The sequence below is a fragment of the Onychostruthus taczanowskii genome, unplaced genomic scaffold, assembly GCF_017590055.1.
Source record: "Onychostruthus taczanowskii isolate IOZ18803 unplaced genomic scaffold, ASM1759005v1 scaffold40, whole genome shotgun sequence".
Lineage (NCBI taxonomy): Eukaryota > Metazoa > Chordata > Aves > Passeriformes > Passeridae > Onychostruthus > Onychostruthus taczanowskii.
Window position 1 is genome coordinate 1,660,491 of NW_024501460.1, and position 27,725 is coordinate 1,688,215.

The window sequence follows — 27,725 nt, forward strand, 5'->3', positions numbered from 1 at the left end:
CAAAAAACCCCAAAAAACCAACAGGACTTTTTCTGAATCCTGGACAACCTGCTGTTGCTGCTAGACCAAAAAGCTAGATTTTGGGTTTGGGTCTGTCAATGTCATCAGTCTTCCACTTGGGCTGAAAAAGGTGAACTCCTAAATACATCTGCAAGTATTTCTGGGACAGCCAAATGTTGCTTTTCTGGCCTTCATACAGGAGTTTGTGCAATGACTGGAAAGCCAGTCTAATTCACCCTTTGTGCAGACACCACAAGGCACTCAGGAGTGCTGGGCACAGCAAGGAAAAGGAAACATGATGGGGTGGACTACATTTGGTTTCAGATGAACTTTTTAGAAGTTCATCTTCTAGGTCCACAGGAGTCTGAGAAGTTAAATGCACTACTAAGTGGGCTGTGTGCTGCAGGGCTTCATTGAGCACTGACACCCTTAGCTGGGCTACTATTTAAGTTCAGGTCACTGGGCTAGAGTTTAAAGTTACCCCTCGGAACAGAAGTGGCTGGAGTGTCAGGTTTAACACAATGTTCCAGACCAACAGGAGAGTCAAGCTGGAAGACATCTGGGGACAGAGTTAGCAGACATAACTGAATTTAGGTGAACGTCAAGGGCTTGTCATAATTTAACTTGAAAAGCAACATTTATGTCTAATTTTGCTAGATTTCACTTGAGTTAGCCTTAACATGTTAAAACAAATTTAATCTGGAGAGTCTGAAGGGTCAAGTAGGGTTTAGTGACAGCATGGGTTAGGATTGGTATAGGTATAGGCCATTAGAACTAGGAAAACTACTGATGAAAAAATTAAATGGAGCTAAGGTTAGATATGGGCAAACAGGGCCTGAGTTTAGGGCTAAGTGTTCTCACTATGGTTAATGTTTGGTACCAGAGGGGCTGAAGAACTTTGTCCTGCACATGTCCTGCAAATGATGCATTGCTCATTTTCCTAAGCGTGAGAGTCTTCATAGGGAAAAGCCTAGCAGACAGAAGAAGGTGAAAGAGGAAAAAGAGACACACAGTACTTATCAAGACTTTGGGACTGCAAGAGAATGGTTTAGAAGTCTATACACATATGCACATCTGTTTTCCCCAGTCTTTAACCTTCCTCCCATCCTTCTGGTCTCCCTGTGAGTCTCCCTTCCCCCCAACTCCCAAAGTCCTCTGTCTCTTCACGTCACACAGACATTCCTTTCTTTATGTTTCTCTTCATCCTTCCCAGTCCCAGCATTGAGCAGAGGCAGCAAGAGAAGAGAAAAACAAGGGAAACAGCTTTACCATTTTTTTCGTGTTGTGACCGAACAAACAGCAAGAACCACAACCACCAGCACCACCACAATGTAAATGTATGTGTTGCAGCACCATAGTCTTGCTAGCTTGGAGAGAGCAGTAAGTGAAGGTTGCAGAGGTTTGACCACAAGCCTTCGGGGAGGGACCGAAGCATTTGAGGACCGCCAGCAGCCAGTGAGCCGGCTGTGCCCGCGGGCTCTCTGGCCGGCCGGGCACCGCTGTCCCCACCGGCCCCTGTCTCCTGGCACTCGCTGTTTGCAGCAGACCTGCCTCGAAGGGCACCGGGCGTCCCCGAGGGGCACCTCTGAGGCCGCCCCTTTGCTGGCGGCCCCGAGGCCCGGCTGCCGCCGCACGGGGGGCATCCAGCTGTTGCCGACAGCTGAGTGTCAGCCCCGGCCGCGCCGCGGCCGAGCGCGGGGTCCGCCCCGCCGCCGTCCCCGCCCCTGCGAGGAGGAGGAGGAGGAGGAACCGAGAGTGACCGACCCGGTGGCTTTTAGGGGGGAGGCCACTCAGTTGTTAGAGCCCGGGCCCTGCACTCGTCTTCCAGCTGCTGTTTCTGCTCGTTTCCAGCACTACGGCCGCCAGGCTGGCTGCTGCCCGGCCTCCCCTCCTCCTTTTGCCGGTACCTACCTCAAAACCGCCCGAGGCTGCGAGGCTCCGCTCTTGAAGGAGGAGGAAGCTGGGTCTGCAAAGGCAGAAGGGAATTGCATTGTAGCTGGGTGGCGGGGGGAAAACGGGGGGCGGGGGAAGAGAGGAGAGAGGAAAAAAAAATTAAAAGGAAAAAAGGAGGCTGAGTCTGGAAGCGGGTCTCGCCGCCCAGGACCCGCACGCCCCGGCGGCCACGCGTGGGTGCAGATCGCGGCGCGGCGCGCAGGGCCGGGCTGAAGATGCACACGACGCAGAAGGACACCACTTACACCAAGATCTTCGTCGGGGGCTTGCCCTACCACACCACCGACTCCAGCCTGCGCAAGTACTTCGAGGTCTTCGGGGACATCGAGGAGGCGGTGGTCATCACCGACCGGCAGACGGGCAAGTCCCGGGGATACGGCTTTGTAAGTGCCGGGGCGCGGGGCAGGGCGGTGGGCGGCTGCGGTGGGGGGGCATCGCGGGGAAACTTCCGCGGGGGCCGCTGTGAGAGCTCGGGGCCGGGAGGGGCGTCCGGCTTTTTGCTTTTCTCCTTTCTTTTTTAATTTTTTAAAATATTTTTAAATTTTATTTTTCTCTTTCCCTGCTGGGGAGTTTGGATAGAGGCGGGGGGGCGGGGGGAATTACTGAATAAGGAGATTGAGGGGGGGAATTGCCCAATTCCTCGTACACCGCCGGCGCGCCTGTTGCTCGCTGATACGGCCGCTGCGGGGTTTATCTGCCGGCGGCCGAGCTCGGCCCGCGCCCTCCGCCCTGCGCCCGCCGCGGCTCCCGGCGCCCCGCTCCGCTCGGCGGGCGGGCCGGAGCCGGGGTCCGGCCGGGGGCCCCTCGGCGCCTCCCGCGGGTACGGCCGGGTCGCTGCTGTGGGCGGGAGGCTTCTCCTTCCCCGCGGAAAGAGATCTAACGCGCGGCATCGCCCGTTAAGGTCACCATGGCTGACAGAGCTGCTGCTGAAAGGGCTTGTAAGGACCCCAACCCCATCATCGATGGCAGGAAAGCCAACGTGAACCTGGCGTACCTGGGTGCCAAGCCGCGGATAATGCAGCCAGGTGAGGAAGCAGCCCTGAATGGCTTTTGTCTCCGTACCTCAGGTTTCTGAAGAGAGTAAAACTTCAAAAAAGGTGGTGCTGCCCTCCACCTTCCTGAAGTACGCATACAGTTGGGCGTGCTTTGGTTTTGATTTTTAAATGAAGCATGTAGTAATTTTCTGGCTATTTTGCACATGTGCCTTATTTAAAAAACAAAAGCGATCAGAGATGAAATATCTGCAGTTCCCCAGGAAGACTTGCACAGCTCAAACACTTCATTGGTTATTCCTGCTGCTGGGAATGTGGTGGCGCTGACCATTTACAGTATCGTTGCAGGGTAAGATTGGCCTAGGAGTGAATCGCTTCCAATGTGTGCGGTCTTATTAACACAAACAATATCTTAATACAAACTTCTCAAGCAGATGGGAGCTATTATGCAGATTTTAAAATGAAGTGGCTTTTCCTAAGACCACATCTGAGACAATCTGATGTCCTAGCCACTTCCCAGAATGCTGCTTTGCAGCAAGAGTGAGAGGAGCGTGGAGTGTGTGCACATTTGTGCTCTAAAGGAGGTCATTCTGAATTCCCCGGTGTTTAGCTTGATGAACACTTGTGCAAGTAATTAAGTGCCCGCCAAGGAAATACAAGGTTTATGCTAGGGTGTCTGGAGAACAGAAATGAAGTTGGGATTTGACGCCCTGTGCTAAGTCCTGATGAGTAGGGGTGACTTAAATTTTAAGTCTGTAGAAATTAGACAAATACGCTGAGGAATGGAAAGTACCATACAGTCATTCAGATGTTAAAGTTAGGGATCCAAATGGAGCACCAGGTAAAATGTGAACGAAACCCCTGTACTTGTTTAGAAAAAGTCATTTTCCTAAACATCTCTAGGAAAGCATATGCTTTACTGGTTTAAGTCCTGTGTGTGTGTGTATGGATTGATATATTTTGCTTTCTAATTTTTGGTTCTACAGCCTTTCACCTGTTGTTACTGCAGGCTATTAGTAAAGGCTCTTACTCTGTGGGTTTTTGTGTGTGTGTGCATGTGTGTATATATATATATATACATATAGCATAAATAAGTGGCCACAAAACACCTATACAGGGAATGTGATGTGTTTTTGTTGGTAGGTTTTGCCTTTGGTGTCCAGCAGCTTCATCCAGCTCTCATACAGAGGCCTTTCGGGTAAGTCTCAGTGGGACCTCAAACAGGGGAGGAAAAAAATCTTTTTTTAAAAAAAAAGAAAGAAAAAGTATGATTGTTGAAGGCCTCTTGCAGTAGCATCCTTAAAGCTGGCCAGCACTGCTGAAGCTCTCAGATTTATAAATGTATACTCATAAATGCGCTCACCTTGTTGGTCATGTTCTAAATGCCGCAGCTGAGTCAAGTTGTGTGGGACGTGGCCCTTCCGACTAAGCAGTCCAGTCCCACATGACCCTATGATAAAACAAGGAGGTATGACTTGATGCAAGATTGCTGTGCCCCATTTCTCTTTTTTCAGCTTGACTCAATGTTATTTATCTCTTTCTAATCTGACAGGGATCGTTTACAGTTAAGATAACTGATCAGAAGGATATGATGATAAGAGGTGGAATAGTTCTGTTTGGAATTAAACTCTGTAACCAGTAGACTCAAACACAAACAAGCTAAAATGGTGATTAACGATGCATGTATGTTTTTTCATATAGTCAATAGACCTCCGTGTGCTTTTTTTTTATTTATTACAGTAATGAAGTGGTGTTGATAGCTAAACTGTGTGCTTTTATTTAATTGAAAGAGCTGTAGTGAAAGTTTTTTGGGGGGGATCTTTTTTAATTTTGGTTTTGTTGTTGAGGAGTGACTTTGCCATGGGGAGCAAAGGGCCTTTTTTTTCCTTGCTTTCAAGCTGTAGCCTGTGACTTTTTTAACCATATTTTGTAGTGAGTGCTAAATTGTGTGACTTCTTGATTTTTAAGTAAATCAACATATTGCTTGCATGTTCATAATTTTTGGGAGGTTTGTTCTTGGGAAGGGTGTGAAGCTCCTTATTAACGATGTGCGTCCATTTGGGCTTTCTAATTTGAGGGAATTTTTTCTTCAAACTGTCTTTAATATGTAGTGCATTTCTCCTGAATTTGAGTATAAACTATTCCTAAGTGGAACTAACTCTGGCTTTTTATAGGCATATCATTAGGAGGTGAAGTCTGCTTTAAGCTTTCCATAGCGTCTCTTCACTAATGCACAGTGACTGAGAAACTCATTGCGAAATAGTGCATTTTGCTAATTAATGCATAAGCTAACAAGAAAGTAGGGAAAATGAGTCACAAATGTATTTTGTTTATTTGGTTAGAATGGCTTTAGATTATCATACTTATCTGTTATTAAGCAACAACAGCTTCTCAGTAATTTGATTTGTCAGAATGGAAGGAAACAGTTCCTATCCTGAAAACCACAGGAAAAAGTTTTTCCTAGAAACTTCATGTAATTTTAAAAGAGCATCTTGATTCTTCCAAGAGTGGGGAGGCTGTAAAAACTTTTTGCTTTTTTTTCTTACCTTGTTATGATTATCCTCTACTGTATTTTGCTTGCTTCTTTGAACTGTGAGATGACAGTGTGTATGCAGTGATCAGTTTATGATGCCTGCACTAAGGTAGACAGGAGGCAGAACACCTCCTCTCCAGAGCTGTTAAAACACTTGTTGAAAAGGGAACTACTGAATTGTGCAGGGATCAGCTGTGGAGAGACTGAGTATTTGCTGAGCACAACAGAAGAGAAGGATCTGTGGCAGTCTCTTGCTTAAAGGACTCTGCAAATATAGGAGTCTTTCTTGCTTTCCTTACCCAAAGCCAACAATAGATGACATAAACCATGTTTAAGTCAGGGAAATCCTTCCAGCAAGCTGCATAAGGTTGGATTTCTAATGCATTGCACATAAATCTGAAAGAATGTTGGTTGCAGAGTCATGTATGTATGAAATTGGTAATTTTTCATCTATCCTTGGCTGTTGCATTTCTTTTACTGTGCGTAAACAACAGAGATTACCAATCCTTCTTCCTCCTCAGAATTTCCAGTGACCTGTACCTTTATCTAAAGTATGTGGTTCAGATTAAGGAGAACAGCATTCATTAGGATGAATGAACATGTCCATTGACTTCATTGACAGTAAGAGGGGATGTTTCAGCGCTTATTTGAATCTCTTTCTGTTGAAGAGTTCACTTTTGCTGTGTGGTTTGCGCTGAAATACATGGTCACCCTGAAGCCTTTTTTCTTCCTGTGCAGTTGCACTTTGGAAGTACACTTCCCTAATACGCTGTGTGAAGCTGGCTGTTGTGGTGATTCAGTGCCAATACTCAGCTAATCCATACACAAAAGCTTCCAATGTTTTGTGGTTCAGTTTTGGGTTTTTTCCCTAACAGTGCAAGTTAGTGAGGTGCTCCCATATTTTGGTATGGTCAGCTGTGTTTTAGAATCATAGAATCATAGAATGGCCTGGGTTGAAAGGGACCTTCCGGATCATGTTGTTCCAACCCCTGCCATGGACAAGGACACCTTTCCCTAGACCATGTTGCTCAGAGCTCCATCCAGCCTGGCCTTGAACACTTTCAGAGATGGAGCATCCACAACATAAGGTTTCACATCTATCAAATAATAAATTTAAAATAATCTGATTATGTGACATTACTTTTACTGAGAAGATGCAGAATTTCAATATTCAGACTTAATAAGTACAACACTGATGTGGTGGGGGGAGACAGAAACTAGATTAGCTTCAACGCATGATGTACTTAAAATGCAGGGAATTTTTTTTATTCAGTGCTGCAGAATAACATTTCTTCCTGCTTTTTACATTCAGCATCTATCTTACTGTTGGTATGTTTCATAGAAAGCTGGTTGATCACAGGATTGGTTATTTACACAGCTTTCCTTTCAGGATTGTTTATTAAAATACTATCTCTGAATTCAGCAGGAATTTATGGAGGGGGAAGATGACTTTGCTTCCCAATATAGCTTTTCTTATTTTGCTAACGTAATTTTTACTTTAATATTGGTGGGAAAAATCAGGGTTATTCAGGGGTATTGCTGAAGGACATAACTGGTGTGGAGACTTTTTTATTTTCTGTCTAAAACCTGTACTTATATCAAAATGAAAATATACCCACTGTTTTCAGTAAGACCAGAGTTAAATCCAAAGTTATTAAGCCCATTATCAAATGGTTAGCTGATACAACATGCTTGATATCTTCCAAGATTTAGGCAAATCTGCCTTTCTTAAGAGAGAAGGAAAAGCCCCCTCTTGAGTTTTTGATCAAAAGACTTGTATAATACTAGACTACAGATAGTCTGAAAAGAGGGAATGAAGCTGGAACAGTCAGAAGTTAGCCTGCTGTTACGTCCTCTTAGTGGTTATCAGATAAAAGGAAACATAGTAAGGGTCTTGTATGTTTAATGTTTATGCAACCTATTTCTGTTAAAAGGAGAGCTGTTCATTGGTGAAAATCTACCCTTTAATTATGCTTACAAAAGCAAACAATGCCATGCCAAAGGGCCAAAACAAAACATTTTGTTTAAAGTTAAATATCTAGTTTTTTGAGAACGTAATGCTGAGAGTTAAAGATGCACTACGCCTGCTGAATTTCTATATGCCACAGCTCTCCGCATTAGTCTCAAAAGTCGTCTTTCCTTTGAAATTATCATTCACTTTATTGTTGCCTATAGGATTATTTTTGAGGTCTTTAGTTAAACATAAATCTTTTGTTATAACAACAAAGTCTTAAGGCATGTGGCAGGGATGTAGGTCATTGAATTTTGAGTATCTCAAAGCTACAGTTATTGCTAAAGTTAAATACGGCTTCTATTTTCCTTTATTGCAAGAGCATAAAACAGTAAATACACGTTCCAAAATAAAAACTGCTGCCAGGAAAGAGAGCTTAAATCCTGTCAATTTCTCACACTATCACTCTGAAAAGCTTTTATTTAAAATTAAGGATAGTGAGGATTTCTGGGGTAACTGGGAATTGCTTTTTCAGCTCTTGACCTGGCAGAGCATGAAAAGCATTTGGGTTCTGAATGGCTGAGATCTTCGTGTCCTGGCCTGTGCAGTAGGTAGAAATTTACTTTGGCCATATAAAGCCATTTTACTTGACTGAAAACAGTTGTAGCATGACAGATGATCAAAAATAGCCCCACTGCAGCTTATGCTGTCAATCATCGTGTGTTAAATGGCACAGTGGAGAGGAGCCTGCACAGGGTTTATGTTTATTGTAGGGTAAGATGTGGCAAACAGATAATGTTTCATAACTTCACCACCTGTTAGTTTCTTGGCTTAAATAAACCAAGTCACAAGAGCTTAAGTGGAAGCACATGTATCTTTCTGTCTTGTTCAGTGTCTTCAGAAAATCTTAGTAACATCAGTTCAGGCAACACAAGCAGCCTGATCTTACTGTCTCTTCTGTTAGAATTACTCTCTTCCATAAGTGCTGAATGTAAAGATTCCTTTGATGTGGTGTTAAATGGACTCTTTGTGATGCAAAAGATGGCTCTCTGTGACTTCAGATTTGTTTTTATACTTCTTTCCCTAAATGCTTAAGAAATATGGTGTAATGTTTATTAGAATTGTACTTGATTGGTGACCAATACAAAATGCTTGCTTATGCTCATCCATATGGAGAGCTCAGGTAATGATGTGTATTTAAATGCACAGAGCCAGCTTAAGTATGCTTCAAATGCACTTCTGGCTAATCACTTCATAAATTAGGTGAGTGTTAAAAACCCAACTTATGGTTTCGTTTTATGTTTTCTTTCCCTTCCCAATCCCTCCCTATTTGTCACTCTTTTTTTTTCCCCTTCCCACAGTAGGAAATGAAATTCATTTTACATGTTGGGTTTTTATGATTGTGGTGTTCATGTCTTAAACATGGCAACTGAACATTTCTCTCTGCTAATACTCCTATTCAAGCAACTGAGCTCTTTTTTTCTGAAAAAGAAAACTAAGCTGTTTTAAAGTCTATCACTTACTTTAAACTACGTTTTGCTATGATTCCAGTTTACAGTGTCCCCTCTGATTGCAAATGTTTCCTTGTTGACCACTTAGGTACACCTTTAAACTATTTAAAAAATGAAAAAAAAAATCCCCCAACAAACCCTTTCCATGAAATCTTGAATTTGAAGAATAGAGGAAACTTTTTACTACTGCAGTTTTCATCTGTGCCTAAAGTGTGTTCAAAGGTTCGTGCAGTCTTTAGAGGTGTCTGTAAAGGTAAAGAAAGTTCAGTATGAAACAGCAGTGAATCTGTACAAGAAGTTTTTCATGCATTTATAGAGATTCACTGGCTGGGAAGGAGTTGCATATATGAAGGACTTCTCTTTGGAAATCCAGATGGAAGACAGGGTTATGAATGTAAAATGAGAATTATACAGAGTATGTTTTTAAAATCATATTATATTATAAAATCCAACAATGAGATTAACATGTATGTACACTTGTGTGCTAAGGCAAGGATATGACCAGTTTTTTAAAACTAAAGGGCTAAGTAAATAAGCCAAGAAAGCAAATTATGTGACTTGGACAAGATGGGAAAGTGTTTAATCATCTATTCAGAATGGTTCTTTCTTAAACTGTAAATTCGTGGTTTTTTTGCTCTTGTTAAGCACCAGATCTATTTAGACTTAATCTTATGCCCACCTCCCAAAAAACTCTGTGCTGTATGTCTTGCATAGAAATAGACAAGCTGGCACAAAACAGGACATCAGTGACCTGATAATCAAACAGGTTTGACTCTTGTGTCCTTACGAACTTTTATAAAAGTGTGATGCACATGTACTTAGGAGTCACTGTTATGGATTTTAATAGCATCTATGTAGCTTCCCCTCAATGGCCTCTTGTGACGGAGTGAGCTGCACTATCGTTCGTTTGGAAAGTGTGATTCTTGCTGTGTTTACCACACTTGTGAACTCTATTTAAACTCCTTTGTCGCCTGTGTTGGTTTTTTTCTTATTTTTAATAAGGGTGACTGAGGTTGCAGAGAAATTAATGTGTGCTGAGTCTGCATAGCAACTTAAGTAGGGTTGCCACAATACGCTCTTTAACACGCTTCCCTGGGAAGACTTGACATAAAGTCAGAGTTCAATCATTTTGTTGCCTTATTGGCTGTTGTCGAACTCATTATAGTGATGCTGTCAAACTGCTCAGTTACTAATAATAAAAGTATTGCAGGAAGTCATTTTACTAAGAGTCGAATAGTTAAGAGAGAAGAGGGGCAATAAAAATGCCTTACAGGTGATTTGAAAAACAAGTACTGCAATTTTTCAGATGGAGTAATCAAGCTTAGTCCTTCAGAGTTGTCTTAAAAGAGACGTCAGTAATGCTGGTCCTTCTGAAGATCTGAATGGCATTAAAGATATTATCCTCAAGGAACACGGAACACCCTGACTTAACTCAGCTACAACGCTGTGCTTTGGAGCGATGCGTCTCTTCGCACCAGTGAACTGATAATTGGTCCATTGAGTCAAGTTATTGTGGCAACCCTATGCACATAACAACAACTAAATTGAGTTTGTTTTAGTTCGGAGTATGGATATGACACTTAGGCACTGACTCGCGTACCGACTCTAACTCCCTCTCCCATCTTTCAACAGGATACCCGCTCACTATGTCTATCCACAGGCTTTTGTGCAGCCCGGAGTGGTAATTCCCCACGTGCAGCCCGCGGCAGCCGCTGCTTCCACCACGCCCTACATCGACTACACCGGAGCGGCGTACGCGCAGTACTCGGCGGCGGCGGCGGCCGCCTATGAGCAGTACCCGTACGCCGCCTCGCCCGCCGCCGCCGCTGGCTACGTGGCAGCGGGGGGCTACGGCTACGCCGTGCAGCAGCCCCTCACCGCAGCAGCGCCCGGCACGGCCGCGGCGGCCGCGGCGGCTTTCGGCCAGTACCAGCCCCAACAGCTGCAGACAGACCGCATGCAATAGCAGATGGACTGCCGAAGGAAGCTCGCGAGCTCTCTCTTCCTCTTCTCGGCCTTCCAGCATAAGTAGTTAACAGAGACGATTTGTAGTAACTAAGGAGCTTTAAGGAAAGCGATGCTATTGTGAAACTAAAGATTTTTATTCCACTGTCTTCATACAGTATGCATCCAAATCTTGTTGCTAGAGGGGAAGGGTAGTGCGGCATGTCTAGTTTCAAGTATCAAGCCAGAAGAAAATGGGGGGAAAAATACTGTACTGTCATGGAAGAGTGGCAGGAGTAGCAATGGGACTTCATATTTTCAAACAAACAAAAAAGAACCAAAAAAAAAAAGCAAATATGTACTTTCTACAGTATCAGGGAAGCAAAACTGCCTTTTATAAGTAAGAAAATGGTATCTGAAAAGTTTGAACCAGGGAAAAAACTTGAGTCAGCAATATGTAACCTTTATCCATTTAAGAGGAAACGAGCTTAAAGCACTGATTGTCCTTTCTAGCTTTCAGAAGTTGTCTTCGTGAGACAGGACCTTGTCACTGTCTCACTGACGGGCACCGAACAACCCAAGGAAGATGGCCGGCTAGTAAGATGGCGGACAGGCACCAAAGTTATTTTCTTCTCTGTCCTCTGGATGAGTGGAACTATGGAGCAAGTGATGTGGAAGTAAGGGGTGCAACAGCTGTAGAGACAATCAATAACACAGACAGTTCTGGACAGAACACATCACTCGTGCTCATGTGATGAGCTTGTCACATCCTAATCCCTCGCCCCATCCCGTTTCACTTTTGGGAAACTTTAACTGCTGGTGTCAGCTATTCTGATTCTAAAATAGGATCAGCCCTTTACTACAACAGCCTTCTCTTTCTATTTATTGCATCTATTCATAACTTGTGAATAAAGGCAGGAAGAAGCCTAACGAACTAAAACCTTTTAAGAACTGTTTTAAGGGAATTTTCTTTTCTGAAACCATTTGTACAATTTTAATATCTATTTCAGGATTATATTTAAAGTATTTATTAGCAAACATACAGTACACAAGACAACTTTTTGTTACCAAGACTGCAGTTCCTGAAGGGTTAATGGTATGTGATTTATACTGTGCCTTAATTGTTATGCTATTTAAAAAGAAATATTTATTTTGAAAGTTTTACTATGCTGCGCTCTAAAGAAAGCGACTTTAGATGTGACACTGTAAAATTATGTATTCATCTCATGGTATAAATTATTTAGTAGGCTTAGATGTAGCATATTAAATATTAACCTAATTAACTAAGGATGTTGACTTGGATTTATTTAAATTCAGTATGTGCACTGTATGAGGGTACTCTTAAATTAACACTTTTTTAGGTTTTTACATAAAATATTGCTAGTTCATTCTTTTTCCCTCTACTAGTTATTCATGTAGACCTGTCAAATACATTAGTGCCGTTTTCTCACTCATCTGTATGTAGACTGACTATTTTTCCCTTTGCTAGAAAATGCTGCTTTACATTGTCCTGTGAAACTACAATACTTGCAATTTTTATTCTTGACGTAAATGGAATTTAATATTTTACACTGTATTGGATTTTTTTTATACTTGAACAATTTCATACAAGGGAAGACAGGATAGCATTTTTATGGACTTTATCCAATGTCACTGGATTTATTTGAAGTATTCTGAATACTAGCCAGTGTTACAATGTAGACATGACTCTCCTGTGCATATTATTTATTCAGTATGTATATTGCTTTACAACATTTCAGATCTCTTAATCTATTCACTCGTATTAAAACAATAAAAAAATGTTGTCTCATCCTGTCTAGTGTTGTTCTTTCCCAAATTGTCTTATATCTTGTTTAGTTAAAACTAGAGGGGCAATCTTTTACACAGTTTTCCTGGTCTGTGGGGTGAATAGCAGCATGTACACTGACTTCAAATACACAGATTGATGGGAACTCTATTATATGGAGGAGATTCTGTTGAGGAGATGGAGAGGATCCGTTCTGAGGTTTGTCATAAAGTAATTCAGAATGGAAGGGACTTTGGAAGGTCTGAAGGTCCCTTATGTCTTTGTCCAGTCAGGTCTTAAAAAATCCCCACGTGGAGACTGCACAACACTGGGTAATCTATTCCACTACCTAATTATTCCTGTTGTGTCATTTTTTTTCTCCCTTCTATCTAACCAGCACCTCCCCTGCTCATTACAGCCCTAGTCTCATTGTTTGGCAGAAAGCCCAGCCCTATCTTCTTGGTAATCTTCTCTTAGGAACTGGAAAATTGCTGTTCTCTTCCATAGGCTGAACAAACCCCAATGCCTCACCTTTTCCTCACAATTCTCGTGCTTCAGCCTCTAGCCTTCCTGCTGACCCTTCAGCGGAGTCGTTCAAGTCTGCCAGCAGCTGTCATGTACTGGGAGCCTCTAGACTGGGCCCACTACGCCAGCTGTGGTCTAATGAGTGCTGAGTAAAACGGAATAATCAGTCTTCTTGATCTGCCATCTGTGCTCCTGTTGATACAGTCTGATGCACTTTCACTTCTGCCAGAGTTTACCGCTGACTCCTGAGAAGCCTGCCCCAAGCCTCCCACGTCCTTTTCAGCAAAGCAGCTAACTAAGCCATGGGGGTTATTCCACCTGAGATAAAGAGTGCTCTGTTTGTCCTGACTGAACTTCATGATGTTCCTGTTGACCTAGTCCTCTGGCAAGTACAGATCCTCCTGAATGGCAGGCCTGATCACTAGCATGTCAAGTACACCTTACATTAAGTATCATCAGTTCACAGACCTGACTGTACTGCATCCCATCTCTTCCTCCAAGTTATTCATAAAAGTATCAGACCAGCCAGATGCCGAAGAAACTCCACTGTAACCAGTGGAGACAGAGCATAAGCCCTTTTGACCAATGATTCAGTCAGGTTTTTTCTAACTCTCCATTTGAAATTGGATACAAGGATTCTGTGGGAGACTACATGGAAAGCCTTGTAGACAACAAGGTAGACAACATTGTCTGCTTTCCCCTCTTTGACAGATGAAGTCACCTCATGACAAGAGACAATTAAGTTGGTCTGGTGTGATTTACCCTTGTAAATTCATGCTGGCTGTTACAAATCACCCCATTCTCCTTCATGTGCCTGGGAATTCTGCCAAGATGGCTTGTTCCATGATTGTTCAGTATTTCTCTAGATTGTCCTGCATGCCCTTTTTCTGAAGTTGGGTGCATCATCTGCTTTTCTGCAGGCACAGAAGACGTCCCCAGTCTCCATGACCTTTCAGTGATGATAGTAAGCAGCTTCAGAATGACAACACCCTTGGGTGCAACCCATCAGGTCTAAAGGGTTTTTGTGGACTGAGCTTCCTCAGGAGGTCCCTGAATCAATCTCCTTCCACACCTGGCAGATTTTTGGTCCTTGAACCCTTCCTACAAGCAAAGTGATGTTACTAAAAAGCTAAAGGTCAGGACACCTTTTTGCACATAGTAATTGAACTGGGAAGCAGTGACATAGCTGCTCAGATACAGCTGATGATGGATTTGTAATCTTGAGGACTACTTAACATTTCAGTGTCAGTCCAAGCCAGTTATGACCAAAAGGACCTGATATCTGAAAGAAGGCTGTGTGAAATGCATGACAGTGTTAGCCAGCTCTTTGAGGAATGGGGGGATGTTCATACAATCTTCATACAGAAATTCATCACTGCAGCTGTCATTTACTGTGACTTCAGCAGAAGCACAAGCTTAGAATTTGAGCTGCTCTTTCATCCACAAAAAGGGTCTTTTTCATCTGCAAAAGAAGGGAGTAGTAAAATTGAAGCGACAGAAAAGATTTTTCCTGGTCTTGGGGTCAGACTTCATTTCACCATGGACCATTATGAAACTCCAGAACTGGAACATTCACTAACATCCTGGCCTGATGCTGTCATGGTTCTTAGCAAGTGTTTCAAGCCTGGCTGCTGAGAAGTGTTGCTGAGCTGCCTTTTGCAATCTGACCTTAAGATCTTCGATCTTGCGGAGCACACTGTAGTGCTCTTTCTGCTAAGAAGCGTATAAACACCCAGCAGGGAGGTGAGCAGGAAACGATAAATGTCATTTTCTGCTCTGTTCTTCTATTTCCTTAACCTGGTCTTGCTCCAAGGGGTTTGCCTAGAAGACATGGTATCAAGTAGAAATCAAAATCAGAAGTCCCTCTGAGAGAAGGGCTGAGCCCACTGATGGCACACTAACCTTCCCTTTGATACAGGGTGAAGACAGCATCCTTTCCCTACTGATGCACACCCCTGACAATGTCCTTGGGACTTCCCCTGCCTCTGCCTGGAGGTGACAGACACCCCAGGGAGGGGTGTGAAGGGGAATGCTTGCTGCCCTGGAGGGGTCTATCTTGTGGTAAGCCACAATGGGAACAGAATAAAAGTTTATGACTCAGCTTATAAAGGTCAATTGCATGCTGGCTCTAACTTGACAGAATAAATACGGTCAGCAAAAATGTAAATGTGTGAGCTCCACTAGCAAACTTAGCTTTGGGCACACAACATGAACACTAATGCTTGCTTTTGATAAATGAGTAGCTGAACAGACCTTTGTACATAAAATACACCTCAGTAACATCTCACATACATGAAATGCCAACAGTTCACATTACCAGGACCAAAATAAAATAACTGAGAAATAGCAGCACATAATTATGAAATATGTGAACACTCAGAAAAAATTGTAGCATTTTACTTGAGAGATGGCATATATGCAAAAAACTGCTCGCAATAAAATTTTCAGTTGAGTTTCCAAAACCTTCAAAAGAGTTTCTATACCGAAAAGTGACCAGTACTGAGTTTCTTGCAGAGGGAGGGAGAAGCTGAAACTAGGAATTGCTAAGGAATGTGTAGATCAAAAAAGGCGTCATGCCTTGAAAGGTTACATTGATGACCTGACTCCTAGAATTGCAGTTTTTCCTAGTATAGTTATTTTCCTATTAACTAGTGAACGTAACTTGGCATTGCTAGACTTCATTGATTCTAATTTTTCTTGGGTTTTTCAAACATGTAGAAGGACTATATTAGGATGAAAATAATTATGCAACTCAAAGCACCTCTTAGTCTTGTTCATCAGATGCTTACCCATTTTAAACTGAGCAATTCCCTAACTATGCTCAAACCCTTGTGAGAAAAATCATTCTGTTTTGTATGTTTCAGTTCTAAAGAGCCTGCATATGTTTAAAAATAACACAGTTATGTGTGAATTTACAAAATGCTTACTATGACTGATGATTGGGCTTTGGGGGTTTGTTTGCAGACACTTTTATCCTTCCAAAATGCAGTGTAAAATTATGAGAAAAAATAAGATTGACACAGTGTCAAAGAATAAGGAGAAAACTACAACCGTGACTGCATTCAGGTGAGCACACAGAACAATTATCAGCTTTTCTCAACATAAAGAAAATTAGCTCTGGAATGTTTCCCAGTTCCATGTGCCAATATTGCTGAGATAAGCCATGAATTTCGGCTAGCTTACACTATCATAATTTTTGACCTAAACAGTCTGGGAATAGGGAGGAATCCACCAAAGTCTGTTTCATCACCAAGCATCTGAAAGTCAAAAGATACTATCCAAATTAATTGGTTAAAGGTCTCTGACATACATATAATCCTCAGCTCAGCATCCTAATGTTAATCTTTGGACCAGACTTCACTGTGCCTCCTGCTTCTTCTCTGTTCTCTACATGTGGCTGTTGTGGGCGATTTGTTCCTCACTCCTTTACAGGGCAAGGGCTCTTGCAGCTGCCCAGTCACTTCCTTCTTAAGACTTAAACTAGGTACAATAAGAAAAGCCCATTGTCTTTAACCTCAAAATTTACAAAATCTGGAAAAGTCTTTACAAAATAGCTCTTTTTATCTGCAGCTCATCTTCTTCTGAATTTGATGACTCCATTTGAACCTGAGGAAAAAATGTCAGAATACCAAAACTGACAGAGCTAGGTCATAAGCAAAGCTCACTGAATCCATCATCAGTCATTAGGCTGTTAAAGGAGTTTTTTCATTGCACTTTCAAGGACACGAATCAATCTTTACACTTGAAACACACTTGAAGAATAGAACACATTTTTATCCAGCAATGCAGGTAAGGGATTGTGCCCCCCTGTGAAAAACTTGGACTTTTGTTGTTGTTGTTGTTGTTGTTGCTGATGTTTTTTGGACTTGTAGTGATGACAAAAATAAAGTATAAAACCCTGCAGTAAACAAAATTGTTTCCCATAACAGTAAAACTGGTTAATTTAAAAAAAAAACATTTTCTATTAACCCCCCCATTTTTTAAAATAATAAATTGCTTAAAAGCAAAATATCCCTGCACTTAGAAGTAAGAAGAGTAGATTGTTTTTGTTTTTTCCTGACAAGAACCAGTAGAGTTGAAAGGCTTTCAACAAACACAACACTGCATATTCCAACTGCTACAAAGGGAAGGCTGATTACTTGCTCAAGGCTGTGGATGCTATGATGTTGCCAAAAATTGGGATTCCCTGGCTACTTGTTCAAACTGCCGGAATTCATCTGCTAATTTGATCACTAGTAATATTTCTGAATGAGGATAGAAATAATGGAAGTCTAGAGGAAAACCTTGTTTTTACTGAGGGTAGGTGGACAATTTAGCAATCACAGAATCATTTTGGTTAGGTAAAGAATTTTAAGATCATCAAGTTTAACCATACTGCTTTATGCAGACAAGTAAGCACAAGGAAGAACAACCCAAGCATAACAAAGCTGAAACACAAGCTTTTTTTCATATAATGGCCAAAGCTTTATTAAGTGATGGACACTCTCAATTAAAATGTAATTTCTTCATCACAACAGCAATGAAGGACCTTAAAAGTGAGCTGCTCTCTTTGTCCAGTATGCTCTTGTCCTAGCCTTGGAAGATGGTTAAGTAGCACATTAGTGGCATAAGGAATGTTCACAATTTCTTTTTCAATATATGGTTATGGAGTAGTGTGCATTCCTTTGCATGAATTTATGTTATGAGCACTATTTAAGGAAAATCTGTTCTTCATTAACCAAGGCTTAGGCATCACAGTATGTAAGTTCATGCATCAGTCTTTCTTGATTTTCATCAGTATTAGCTTTTTCTCCATTAGAGAACTGCTTTATCAACTAAAATCTTTTCTCCATTTCTGTAAAGTGAATCCTTTCACTAACCTAAGTGCCATCATCATTTATACTGGTTTTCATGTTAAGTGAGAGTGAAGAGATCTCCAGGCTTTAGTCTTCTGTAAATGTCACCAGTTCCATGTACACTACTGTGTCTTGAAACTGGTTTTCCTCTGACCTTATCAAGAAGGGCTGTCTACTCTAACAACACCTGGGATCTTGCCAAAAGAAATCAGAATCTAAGACAGAGTTCCGAGAACAGCAGCTGAGTGTGAAAACAGAATTGTGCCCACCAGCCTACAGAGGGCTGGTGTCAGTGGGGAGCTGCCCCTGACGTGGCTGCAGTGGGTCAGCTGAGCGAGTGCCTGAGAAGGGCACACCACGGCTGAAAGGCTTTCTTTGCCCGGATGCATCAGTTTAGCTTAGCAAAGGCCAGTCAAAGGGCAAAGAAAGCAGCTCTGTAGTGTCTTTCTGGGGAAGAAGGTCTTGGTGCCCACTAGAACTTCAAGAATGAAGCTGGCTTCAAAGACCTTGTGTCTTGTCTTCAATATAAGAAGCAAAAAAACATACGGAGCGCCTTAGCCAGATCCCGACAACAGCAGTGGTGCTTGCCAGCAGTTCTCTAAGAATACAGGTTGGCAGAGGTACAAACAATGTGTGGAGGAGCCTCAAGGAATCTGGCTTTCCTAAACGCAGGAAATGGCAGTATTAGGAAGAAGCAGGCACTGTCTCTATTGCATTTAAGATACGGTTTATTTGAAATGTGGCTGCGCTGTATTAATGATCCCTTGTTTCAGCAGACAGCTGGGATGCTGACTGCCACAGCCATTGCTGCAAAGAGAACAGAATAGCAAGCTTTAGGCACAATCAAATGAGCTTAATATCCAGCCAGGGCCCAGACTGAAAACAGAATGCATGAATATGCCCTGAAAGAACCGCAGGAGACCAGAAAGTTTTGCTCCAAATGGGTAAAAAACTAATCTGCTTGGTGGTGGTGAAAGTACAAGTAATTGCAAACATTAAAAGATTCTAATGGATTCTCAACAACATTGTGGCATTTAATGTGATTATGAAGATGGTATGATTGTCTGGATATCAAAAACTGGATGAGAACAAGGGTAGTTATTGCCTATTTGTTGACCTCTGAAGACAAAATCATAAATATGCCAACATGAAAAGAAATTGTTTATTGGTGGAACGTTCTTCAATCTAAGCAGGTTTACCTACAATGTCTCAGGTTCTATCAGTCACACAGGTAAAAAATCTAATGATGCTGACTTTTAATTCCTAATTCAGCAATGATCTCAAGAAAACAACTATTTAACTGCACTGTTCACTTATTCTGGTATTCAGAAGATTATCAGTGTTTACAAGTCTGTCTGGCTACCCCAGAGAACAACTTAAGAGGGCCTTGTTGTGGAGAAGAGCAAGCAGCAAGCAAACCCTTCAAGCAGCTTTGTGTTCTACCAGGCACTGATCAGCTCTCAAATGTATAGAATGGGAACAACTCTTAACATCTGTATGGGTTTAGTGGAAGAACAATTCTGCTGTTCAATCTGATGTGCTGGAAAGAAGAAAAGGGCAGGAACATGTTCATGTTTGTCATGAAGGATTCTCTTCAGATAATGACTTGGTGTAGAGGAGAGGAGGAGAAAAATAAATATTTAAGCGATGTTCAGTTTCTGTCCCAGAGTTTGAAGCAAATAATCAGTGGTAAAATTTCACATGTTCTCATTTTTGAGGAATGGTAGAAAGCACTTCATCCTGGGATTGTTTGAGAAATGATGTTTTGAGTAAGATCACTCACTCAAAGAGCAGAATTTGTGGAAGCCATGCCAACTATGAAATGGACGTATCGTGATCCATTTAAATGGAGCTGCCTAAGCACATCCCTAGTTTGTAGATCTCGCAGCTTGTCTGGATATACAGGTTCATGCTCTTGCTGCAGGAGGTCCTGCAAATTCAGTCTCTCCATGACTGCCTCATTTTAATAAAAATATAACTGACCAAAACATTTTTTTCCTGCAACTGGAGTCCTCCTTTCTCAAATTCTACAGCTACATGACCCTGGGCAGCTTTCCTGGGGGGAGACTCTCCTAAGTCACAAGGTGGTGGAAGCTACTGACAAAGACCTTCTTAAGCTACAGGCTGGAAGCAGAAGGCTGAGTGATTTCAACTACCACAAGCAATGCATTGACAAAACCTAGCTGGACAGTGCCTCCCCCATTATTTCTCAAATCCGATATCTTACTTCTTTTCAGATACGTGCACCTGTGCTTATTTCTCAATTTACTTTTTTTTTAAAGCAAAAGCCATCTGTATTTACACCAGAATGTAGAATAATGAATTGCCTAGTCTGCTGCTAATCATGAAGAAAATAAAAAAGTGAAGATGAAATTTCTTATTCCAAGAGAATAATTTACATAAGTATAAAACATGAAACACTATATCTATAACATAGAATTTCTTGCAAGTTTATGCTTTTGTTTAATTGTTCCTGTTAGAGGTATATAATGTCAAAGGCTTAAAAAAATCTTATTTTAAAAGACACAATCAAAGGCTTTTAGATGACTGAAAACTTAATTTAAATGCTTTCTTTGAAAACAATTAATTTGCACTATGAACATGTTTTTTACTCACTCCAAGTATTTTTCTCTTTGCGAGACAAGCATAACTTTCCATTACTGGAAAAGGGAAAGTGCTTCCTGTGCTTTCTGTCTCATTTAGTATTTTATCATATTGCATTGTAATCCTTTGACCTGACACTATTATTTTCTTTAATTAAAATTTTTAGTATAAGCTGCATAATGAATTATATTTCAGCAATATGTGGTAATAATTCAGATGTCTTTAAAAAAGGTTCATTCTAGTATATTTTAATATGCAGTTTTATACTCTCACCCCCTTTCAATTTGCTCTATTATTTTGTTACTCCATGAGTCTATTTTCATGCCCTTCAAAACTGCTGTTGCTCTTCCTGGACACAACAGCATGCTTCAGGCAGCATGAAAGATCTTAAGAATTTGATGCCTAATTATGGCTTTGTTGTTGTAAAATAATTATTAACTATCTCCATTCTCTTTAACTTGCTTTGCATCCTTCTCTCAGTCTGCTATTTTTTTTTCTCTCAGGCTTCAAGCTGACATTGTGCTCTCTAACATTTTCTAGTTCATTGGAGGTCATTAGCAAACAGCTTCAGAGAAGCTAGACAGCATGTTTGCTCTTTTCATGTTGCTGTATTTCAGTTTTTGATGGGACAGAATCTATTAAGATCTTCTCCTGTATTCTTTTTCTCACATAAACTCTTTGTTCCTTATGATCTATGGGGAAAAAGTACAAACATACTGTCTCTTGCTTTCAAAGCTGAAAAACAGCAGACAAAGGTAAAGAACATGCTATTGTACCAGATATTGGCATATGTCTTTACATCACTGATGCACACACCTCGACTAGATTCAAATATGTAATCACATAAAAGCAAACTAAAAATTCTACATATGGTAAAATACATATAAAAATACACTTGCAAGTGTAAAGCATAAAACCCTGAAAATCTGTCAATTTTTAAAGCTTACTTTCCAAAGTCACCCTGTTCTTACTACAAACTTGGTTTAGACCCTGCCACATTCTAGAGGCAGCTCACTAGGCCTGCCAAGCCTGCCAGCTCCTGCAGCTAGACCTCTTTAATACAAAGCCATCTAAATCTTACAGCTCCTACCCAGAATGACATTTGGAGCTACTAAAATCAACCAGCATCTGTGCATTTCCTTCACAGAAAATGATGTTCCACCAAGAGGTTTTCACGTTCAGAATAAAAGGCAGGTGAGGAAACAGACAAATAGCAGTGAAAAATATTGACCTAGGAGACTACAAACAAATGAACAGTATTGTTCAGAAATATTGATTTTCTGTGGAGGAAACAAAAGGTCAAGAGGAAGAAGAGGCAGGAGAAAAGGACACCTGCAGATTCTGGAGGAAGATCTGTGAACACAAGAAGAACTTAGGAGAACAGAGAGGAAAAAAAAAACCCAAGTAATTCATTTACTGATTCAATAGTCAGCAGAATTTGCATATCCATCCCTTTGAAATTTTGTTTTTCTCCAGCTGTTTTTCTTATCATTTTGGCATGTTTTCTCATCACATGCAGCCGTTTAGCTCTCAGATGCTCTCGCTAACAGACTGCTGGCACCTTTCAGCTGCTCCTAGGCCTTCTCTTTTAAATCTCCCAGCTGCCTCTCTTACCCCTCATAACATGACTGGCCTACCCAATTTTTAAAAAATTGTTTCCAGCTGCCACATTTGTTGCTCTAGATATTTTCCATTCTCTCCCCCAGAATACGATATTTTGGAGTTTTTCTGTGGGCTGATGAGATGACAGCAGATTTCCAAAGCCTATTTCTACCCTAATAGGAATCTCATTTAAGTACTTTTGATATTTTCATGCACCAAACTGAAATTTTTATTTTTTGCTATTAGTGAATGCTGGGAAGCTGAGAGGAGGAGGAGAGCATGGTGCTAAATCACCAAAGTGGTAAAAATGCAATGATCTATGACCAGAAAACCAAATCTCACCTCTTGCTGTTCCACAGATCTCATGTATCTTGGTTCTCCCTTCCCTTAGAACCTGTCAAATCTCCCACACTGTATGCAACAACTCTGAAATTTAGAAGAAATTTCAGGTCATTGCAGCTTACAATTTGGAATCACTAGCCCAACAGCATCCCAAATCCTTACACTACTCCTGCAGACTGCAGCCTCTGGAACTGACGTGCTCTATGTATCTTTAAGAAACATAGTTTGGTATACATGAGAATCCTTTGACTTTCATGGTCAAGGAGAAAACTTTATAAACAGGTTTCTCTTAACTGCATAAGAGACAGTTTAGACATACCTGGTGTGATTCTCATGCATTCTTTTGCACTTTAGCAAGCGGGTAATGCTTTCATGTAGAACGGTTTGTAAAATTTTCTCCCAAACTTATACGGTTATAGGAAAGTCTAATTGCCGTCTAATTGAATTAAATTTCAAAGCTATTTGTCTTCCCTTTTTTCCACATTTGGGAAAAGTAAAATGGAATCTGGTCATATGAGGCACTTAGAAATTATGAAATCCTAACTGGATTTTAACAATGCCATTTGAATAAACATACTTGAATGCTCAGAAAATAATTATTAAAGATCTTATCTGCATATCATTTAAGTTTCTATGTGATTCCCTCAGGGCTGTTCGTTTTTATTCAAGACCTTTTCTTATCCAGACAGAAGCCCAGATTTAGCCACGGGAGAGGCCTGGGTGAGGAATCTTCGTGCAACAGGTGCCCACTGTGCCCAGATGAGCCAGGACAAAATGTGTTGGCTTCTGGCACTTGTTTTGAAAGAGGTCATGAACTCAGAAAATCCATTTATAAATATTGCACCAGGCTGTAGAACAAGGCACATGTTTGGTGGTGTCTGAGAAAGGAACCCTTCTCTGCCACTGTGGAGGAAGGATCTTCTGTTCATCTTCTTCCCTTCTCCTCTCCTCATAGCACAGTGCTGCAGTTTCATTCTAACTGGAGAACAACCGGCCAAAATCAGGACACACAGGAAGAGGAAAAGGACTCCTGGATCTGTGTGCTCATTCTAAAACTGTTAGAGTGAGAAAGGAACTGTATTATGAGGTCTTGAAAAACACTAAGAGGAGATTTCAACTTGATTTTAAGAACCAGTTATGTCACTACAGTAGTCAGTAGAGAAGCAACCATAGAATTGGCAGGTTCAAGCAGAGGAGAGGTCGGAAGAGAGGTTTTTAGCAGAATCACAAACATTTTCATACTGTCTGAAAACAGTTTCCCTCTTAAAGGGTCTATGGTGTTCTCCACAGCACAGTGAAATTATGGAGAGCACTCCAGATACCTTCAGAGAACTTCGTGTTGGCTCTTGTGATCTTGTCTTCATATTACATGGATTTAATAAAGTGCATTAGCAGACATTTTTAAAAACACCTCAAAAGTCATAAGAGCTGTGAGATCTTTGCAAGAAATAAGATTGTTACCAGACCAGAGAACAAAAATCCGAGGTTCCTTCCCAGTTTGGTTTTTATTGCTTGCAAAATGCTTCTCTAGTACAAAGAGAAGGAATTTGCAAGTCAGCTCATGAAATAAAGGAAAACCAAATTCCACAATTAACTAGGTGTCCTAGTTTAGGACCACCACCTAGAACACATAGTTCTCCATTCCTGCCAAGTACTATCAATATTCTAAAAAGAACCCTATTAATAAGAAATGTTGTTATTTGGAATAGACAAAGTTGAGGTTGCCTAGTTCCAAAGAAACCAAATCTGTTGACCATGACACAGCACTCTGAACTTTCCACATGAGATCACTAGATATCTTTGACAGTGAGAAATGAGAATGGGATGACATATTCAGTATACAAAACACAGAATCACTTTCTATATCTAGGCTGCATCAAGTTAAATGGCAAGAATGGGTTTAAGTACTTTCCTTCTTAAAAAAAAAAATCAAATAGTATATATATCCTCCTAATCCTGCAATTAATTAGACAAGCATTAGCAGATAATGCCAAATCCTATGATTCTCTATCTTACATTTTAGCATTGAATACTGCAGTCTGATGAAAAGCAGAAAAATAGAAACAAATTGAGAGTCATCCCCACAGGCTTAACTTTACTAGAGAAAAATCTCCCTAGTCCTGTTCTGTGGTCAAGAGACAGACATATAAATCCTCTGAATTACTGTCAGAAGGATCCTCTTTCTCTTGCTTGCAAAGGGATGCAAAGGGGACTAGCTCACCTAAGGTAAAGTTTGCTTCTGTAGTGTTATTTTCTCAACGTAAAAGATTTTCTGTTGATTTTTTTTTTGTTTTTCAAATAGAAGACAGTGATTGCCTAGCTTTGCCTCTCTGATTAATACTGAATTAAAGCCTAAAGACAATCACAAAAGCAATATAAAAACACAATAAATTATGAATGCATTGTATCAACAGCAACTCTACTGCTAACTCACTACCAGGTTGATAAATATGATATCAAAAAGTGGTGTCTCCAGTACAGAGTTCTTTAAAGAAAAAAAAAGAAAAAGAGAAATAAAAAAACTGGAAGCAACATATAGCACCACACTTTTCATCATTTTAACTTTTGTAAGTACATAATCCAATTAAATGTTCTTTTATGAGGGCAAATGGAAGTGCACAGTGATCTCCAAGTGCTTGGTGAGAACTATATCTGTGATCCGGTTATTTTCAAATTTACTAGTAAATCTAGTGTCAGCATCTAGTTAATAGTGATGGCACAGTGGGGATGCTGTACAATGCTCACATTACATGGGATATGTACTCCCATGTAGCTTTTGCAAATGAACATTTGTAATTCTCTAAAGGCCACAGACTGTAAGTTAAGAACAGATGCCACAGACTTGAATCCCTATCATGAAATACTAAGGTATGAAAGAATTAACCAAATATAGTAAAAAAGTATCGGGTAATTGCATATTGAATTTGTCTTATGTATGCTGTGGAATACCAAAGATGTATGTAACACATTCACTTTATGCACACAACATGTATTTTTTAGATATTGGCTATTTTCTTCTAATCAACAAATCGTTTTACTGCTGACACAAAGTTGCCTGTTTTCCCTTACACACATACAGCCAAACATGTTGGGTAAAAGTCAAAGGTCTTTTCTACGTAGCCTTTTCCTGAACATTTCTACTTTGTTTTGTTGCTCAGTGTGTCAGCTGTGTTTAGTCAGTTCTGCTCACTGCAGTGCGAACACACACACGTGCATGCATCTGTGTGTGGGCTGAGAGCCAGACAGCATGTGGAACACCTAAGATGTGCTTGCCAGGTAACTAGCACAGGTGGAATGGCACAAAGCTGCAAACACAAAAGCTTCACAAGACTGCGTGCATGAATTTCAAATAAACTCAGAGTCTGCGGGCTATGTTTTGCTCTTGTGTAGCTTCACTGAGTTTATCTTGTGACATATTGTTGTGGCTGTTGTTAAAAAAAAAAAAACATACAAAAAACCAAATAAAAACCCCAGTAGGAAAAAAACAGATTTTTTTTTTTTTTCATTAAAAAGAGAAGGGCAGATTATACGAGTTATTTTGCCATATATGAGCTGGGATTATTGTGGTCTTAATGGCCATTTCCACCTAGCCAAGAAAGTGAATCAATACAGTGCATCTATTTGTTAAACGACTTCTCTTCAAACAGAAGCAAGTAGCAGGCATTTAATGAATAACTAGTCATAGCAAACCCATAACTTTTAAAAGATGTGCTAAGAAGTTGCGAAAAAATGTAAAAAGTTGTGGCATATAAACAAAATTATGATAGAAAGTTTCATTTCTTCATAAAGCTGCATGAGAATTTCACAACTGATCAGGGATATGCAGCGAAGCCCAACATTACCTCAGTTACTGAAACAGTGATTGTATTCATTTGAGCATTATTTTATGCACTACCACTACTATCCTTCCTTTTTTTTGGACAGCACCACAAGTGTCATGTCAGTAGTTACAACTTGTAGAGACAACCAAATGTTTGCTGTCACAACACATTCATGGAGCTGGTAATGGCCAATCCCACCTCATCCTGCACAACACCGGCCAAAATAATCAACGGTGCTGCCAGACTCAAATTATGTCCTCCTGATAATACAAAAGGACAGAGTCCCACAAATTCAGATCTGTCATCCTTCTGAAACAGATGGAGCCTGATCAGAAAATTATCATAAAAGTTTATTTGAGTCAGTTGAGCCAACTGAATCATAAAAAAGCTAAACAGCCAAGTGATGTATATTCATTCTCCTGCCTTTTGCCACAGACAGGAACAATCTATTCACTGCATTTACAATTACTGGTATGCAGGTTTGATGACAAGCTATTCCTTAGAGCACATACCAAATTCCAGGTGAGTGTATTTGTGTTGAGCTGCAACACTGCAGAGCTATCTGAACCCAGACCCTGCAGCAGCAACAGGTATCGCTGCAACTCTCAAGTGCAAGTTATTCTTATAAAGCCCAGTGCAAAGTTCAGCCACTGAGCTTTTGATCCACAGGATCTGGTCTGTGACTCACACAGGAATTTGACATATTCACACTTTGCTATAAGCACCTTGATTGAGGTTTCTGAAGTTAATAAAAAATTATGAGGTAACATATTTGACTGCTATCAGTCCACGATTCACTGATCCCTATCAACACCTCAGAGTTCCCAGAGTTCCCACTTCCCAGTGTGATATCTGTGTCCAGCATCTGAATTCTGGGTCTATTAGGAAGTCTGTGTGGGCATGACTGGAAAATTACCTAAAAATATTCAATATAGAAGCTATTTTTGATTGGCATGTATTTTTGCTACACCAGTCACATAAGTTTTAAATCCTTAGCAGCATACACATTCCTAGTTTCATATCATATTTCAGTGAAATAACTGCATAGACACTGGGTCAGATGTGCAGTGGCTACAAACCAGCAGATCTCTGAGCTTCCTCTAAGGTGTGGAGACCTGGAAGAGCTGGGCATCTAACTCAAAGCATACTGGGTAAAAGTCCCCTCCTAAAATATCAACGGAAAAAATTACTGAATTTGTCTCCATAGATATACTGGCTGATTAATACTACCTGAACACACAGTTCTTGCCTTAAACAGGTACCCTAATCTAAGATGCAAATAAATACAGATAAAGTAAAACAGGAAAAATATTATACTGGAGAGAT

At 40.8% G+C, this 27,725-nt stretch overlaps 1 protein-coding gene across 6 annotated transcripts; it reads left to right on the forward strand.

The window, feature by feature from the left end:
• The first annotated feature begins 1,756 nt into the window (after positions 1-1,756).
• RBM24 (RNA binding motif protein 24) lies at positions 1,757-12,694 on the forward strand. Of its 6 annotated transcripts, none has more exons than XM_041413262.1 (6): positions 2,102-2,336; positions 2,855-2,978; positions 3,177-3,294; positions 4,089-4,143; positions 4,498-4,612; positions 10,573-10,709. In XM_041413262.1, exons 1-5 carry the CDS (start codon positions 2,169-2,171, stop codon positions 4,585-4,587), a joined length of 555 nt encoding a protein of 184 aa, XP_041269196.1. In that variant the 5' UTR covers positions 2,102-2,168; the 3' UTR covers positions 4,588-4,612; positions 10,573-10,709. The 6 variants fall into 6 exon arrangements, with proteins under 6 accessions (XP_041269193.1, XP_041269196.1, XP_041269197.1 ...); XM_041413263.1 differs by having other exon boundaries at positions 4,498-4,628; positions 10,573-10,704; XM_041413258.1 differs by lacking the exon at positions 4,498-4,612 and having other exon boundaries at positions 10,573-12,694.
• Positions 12,695-27,725: the final 15,031 nt, after the last annotated feature.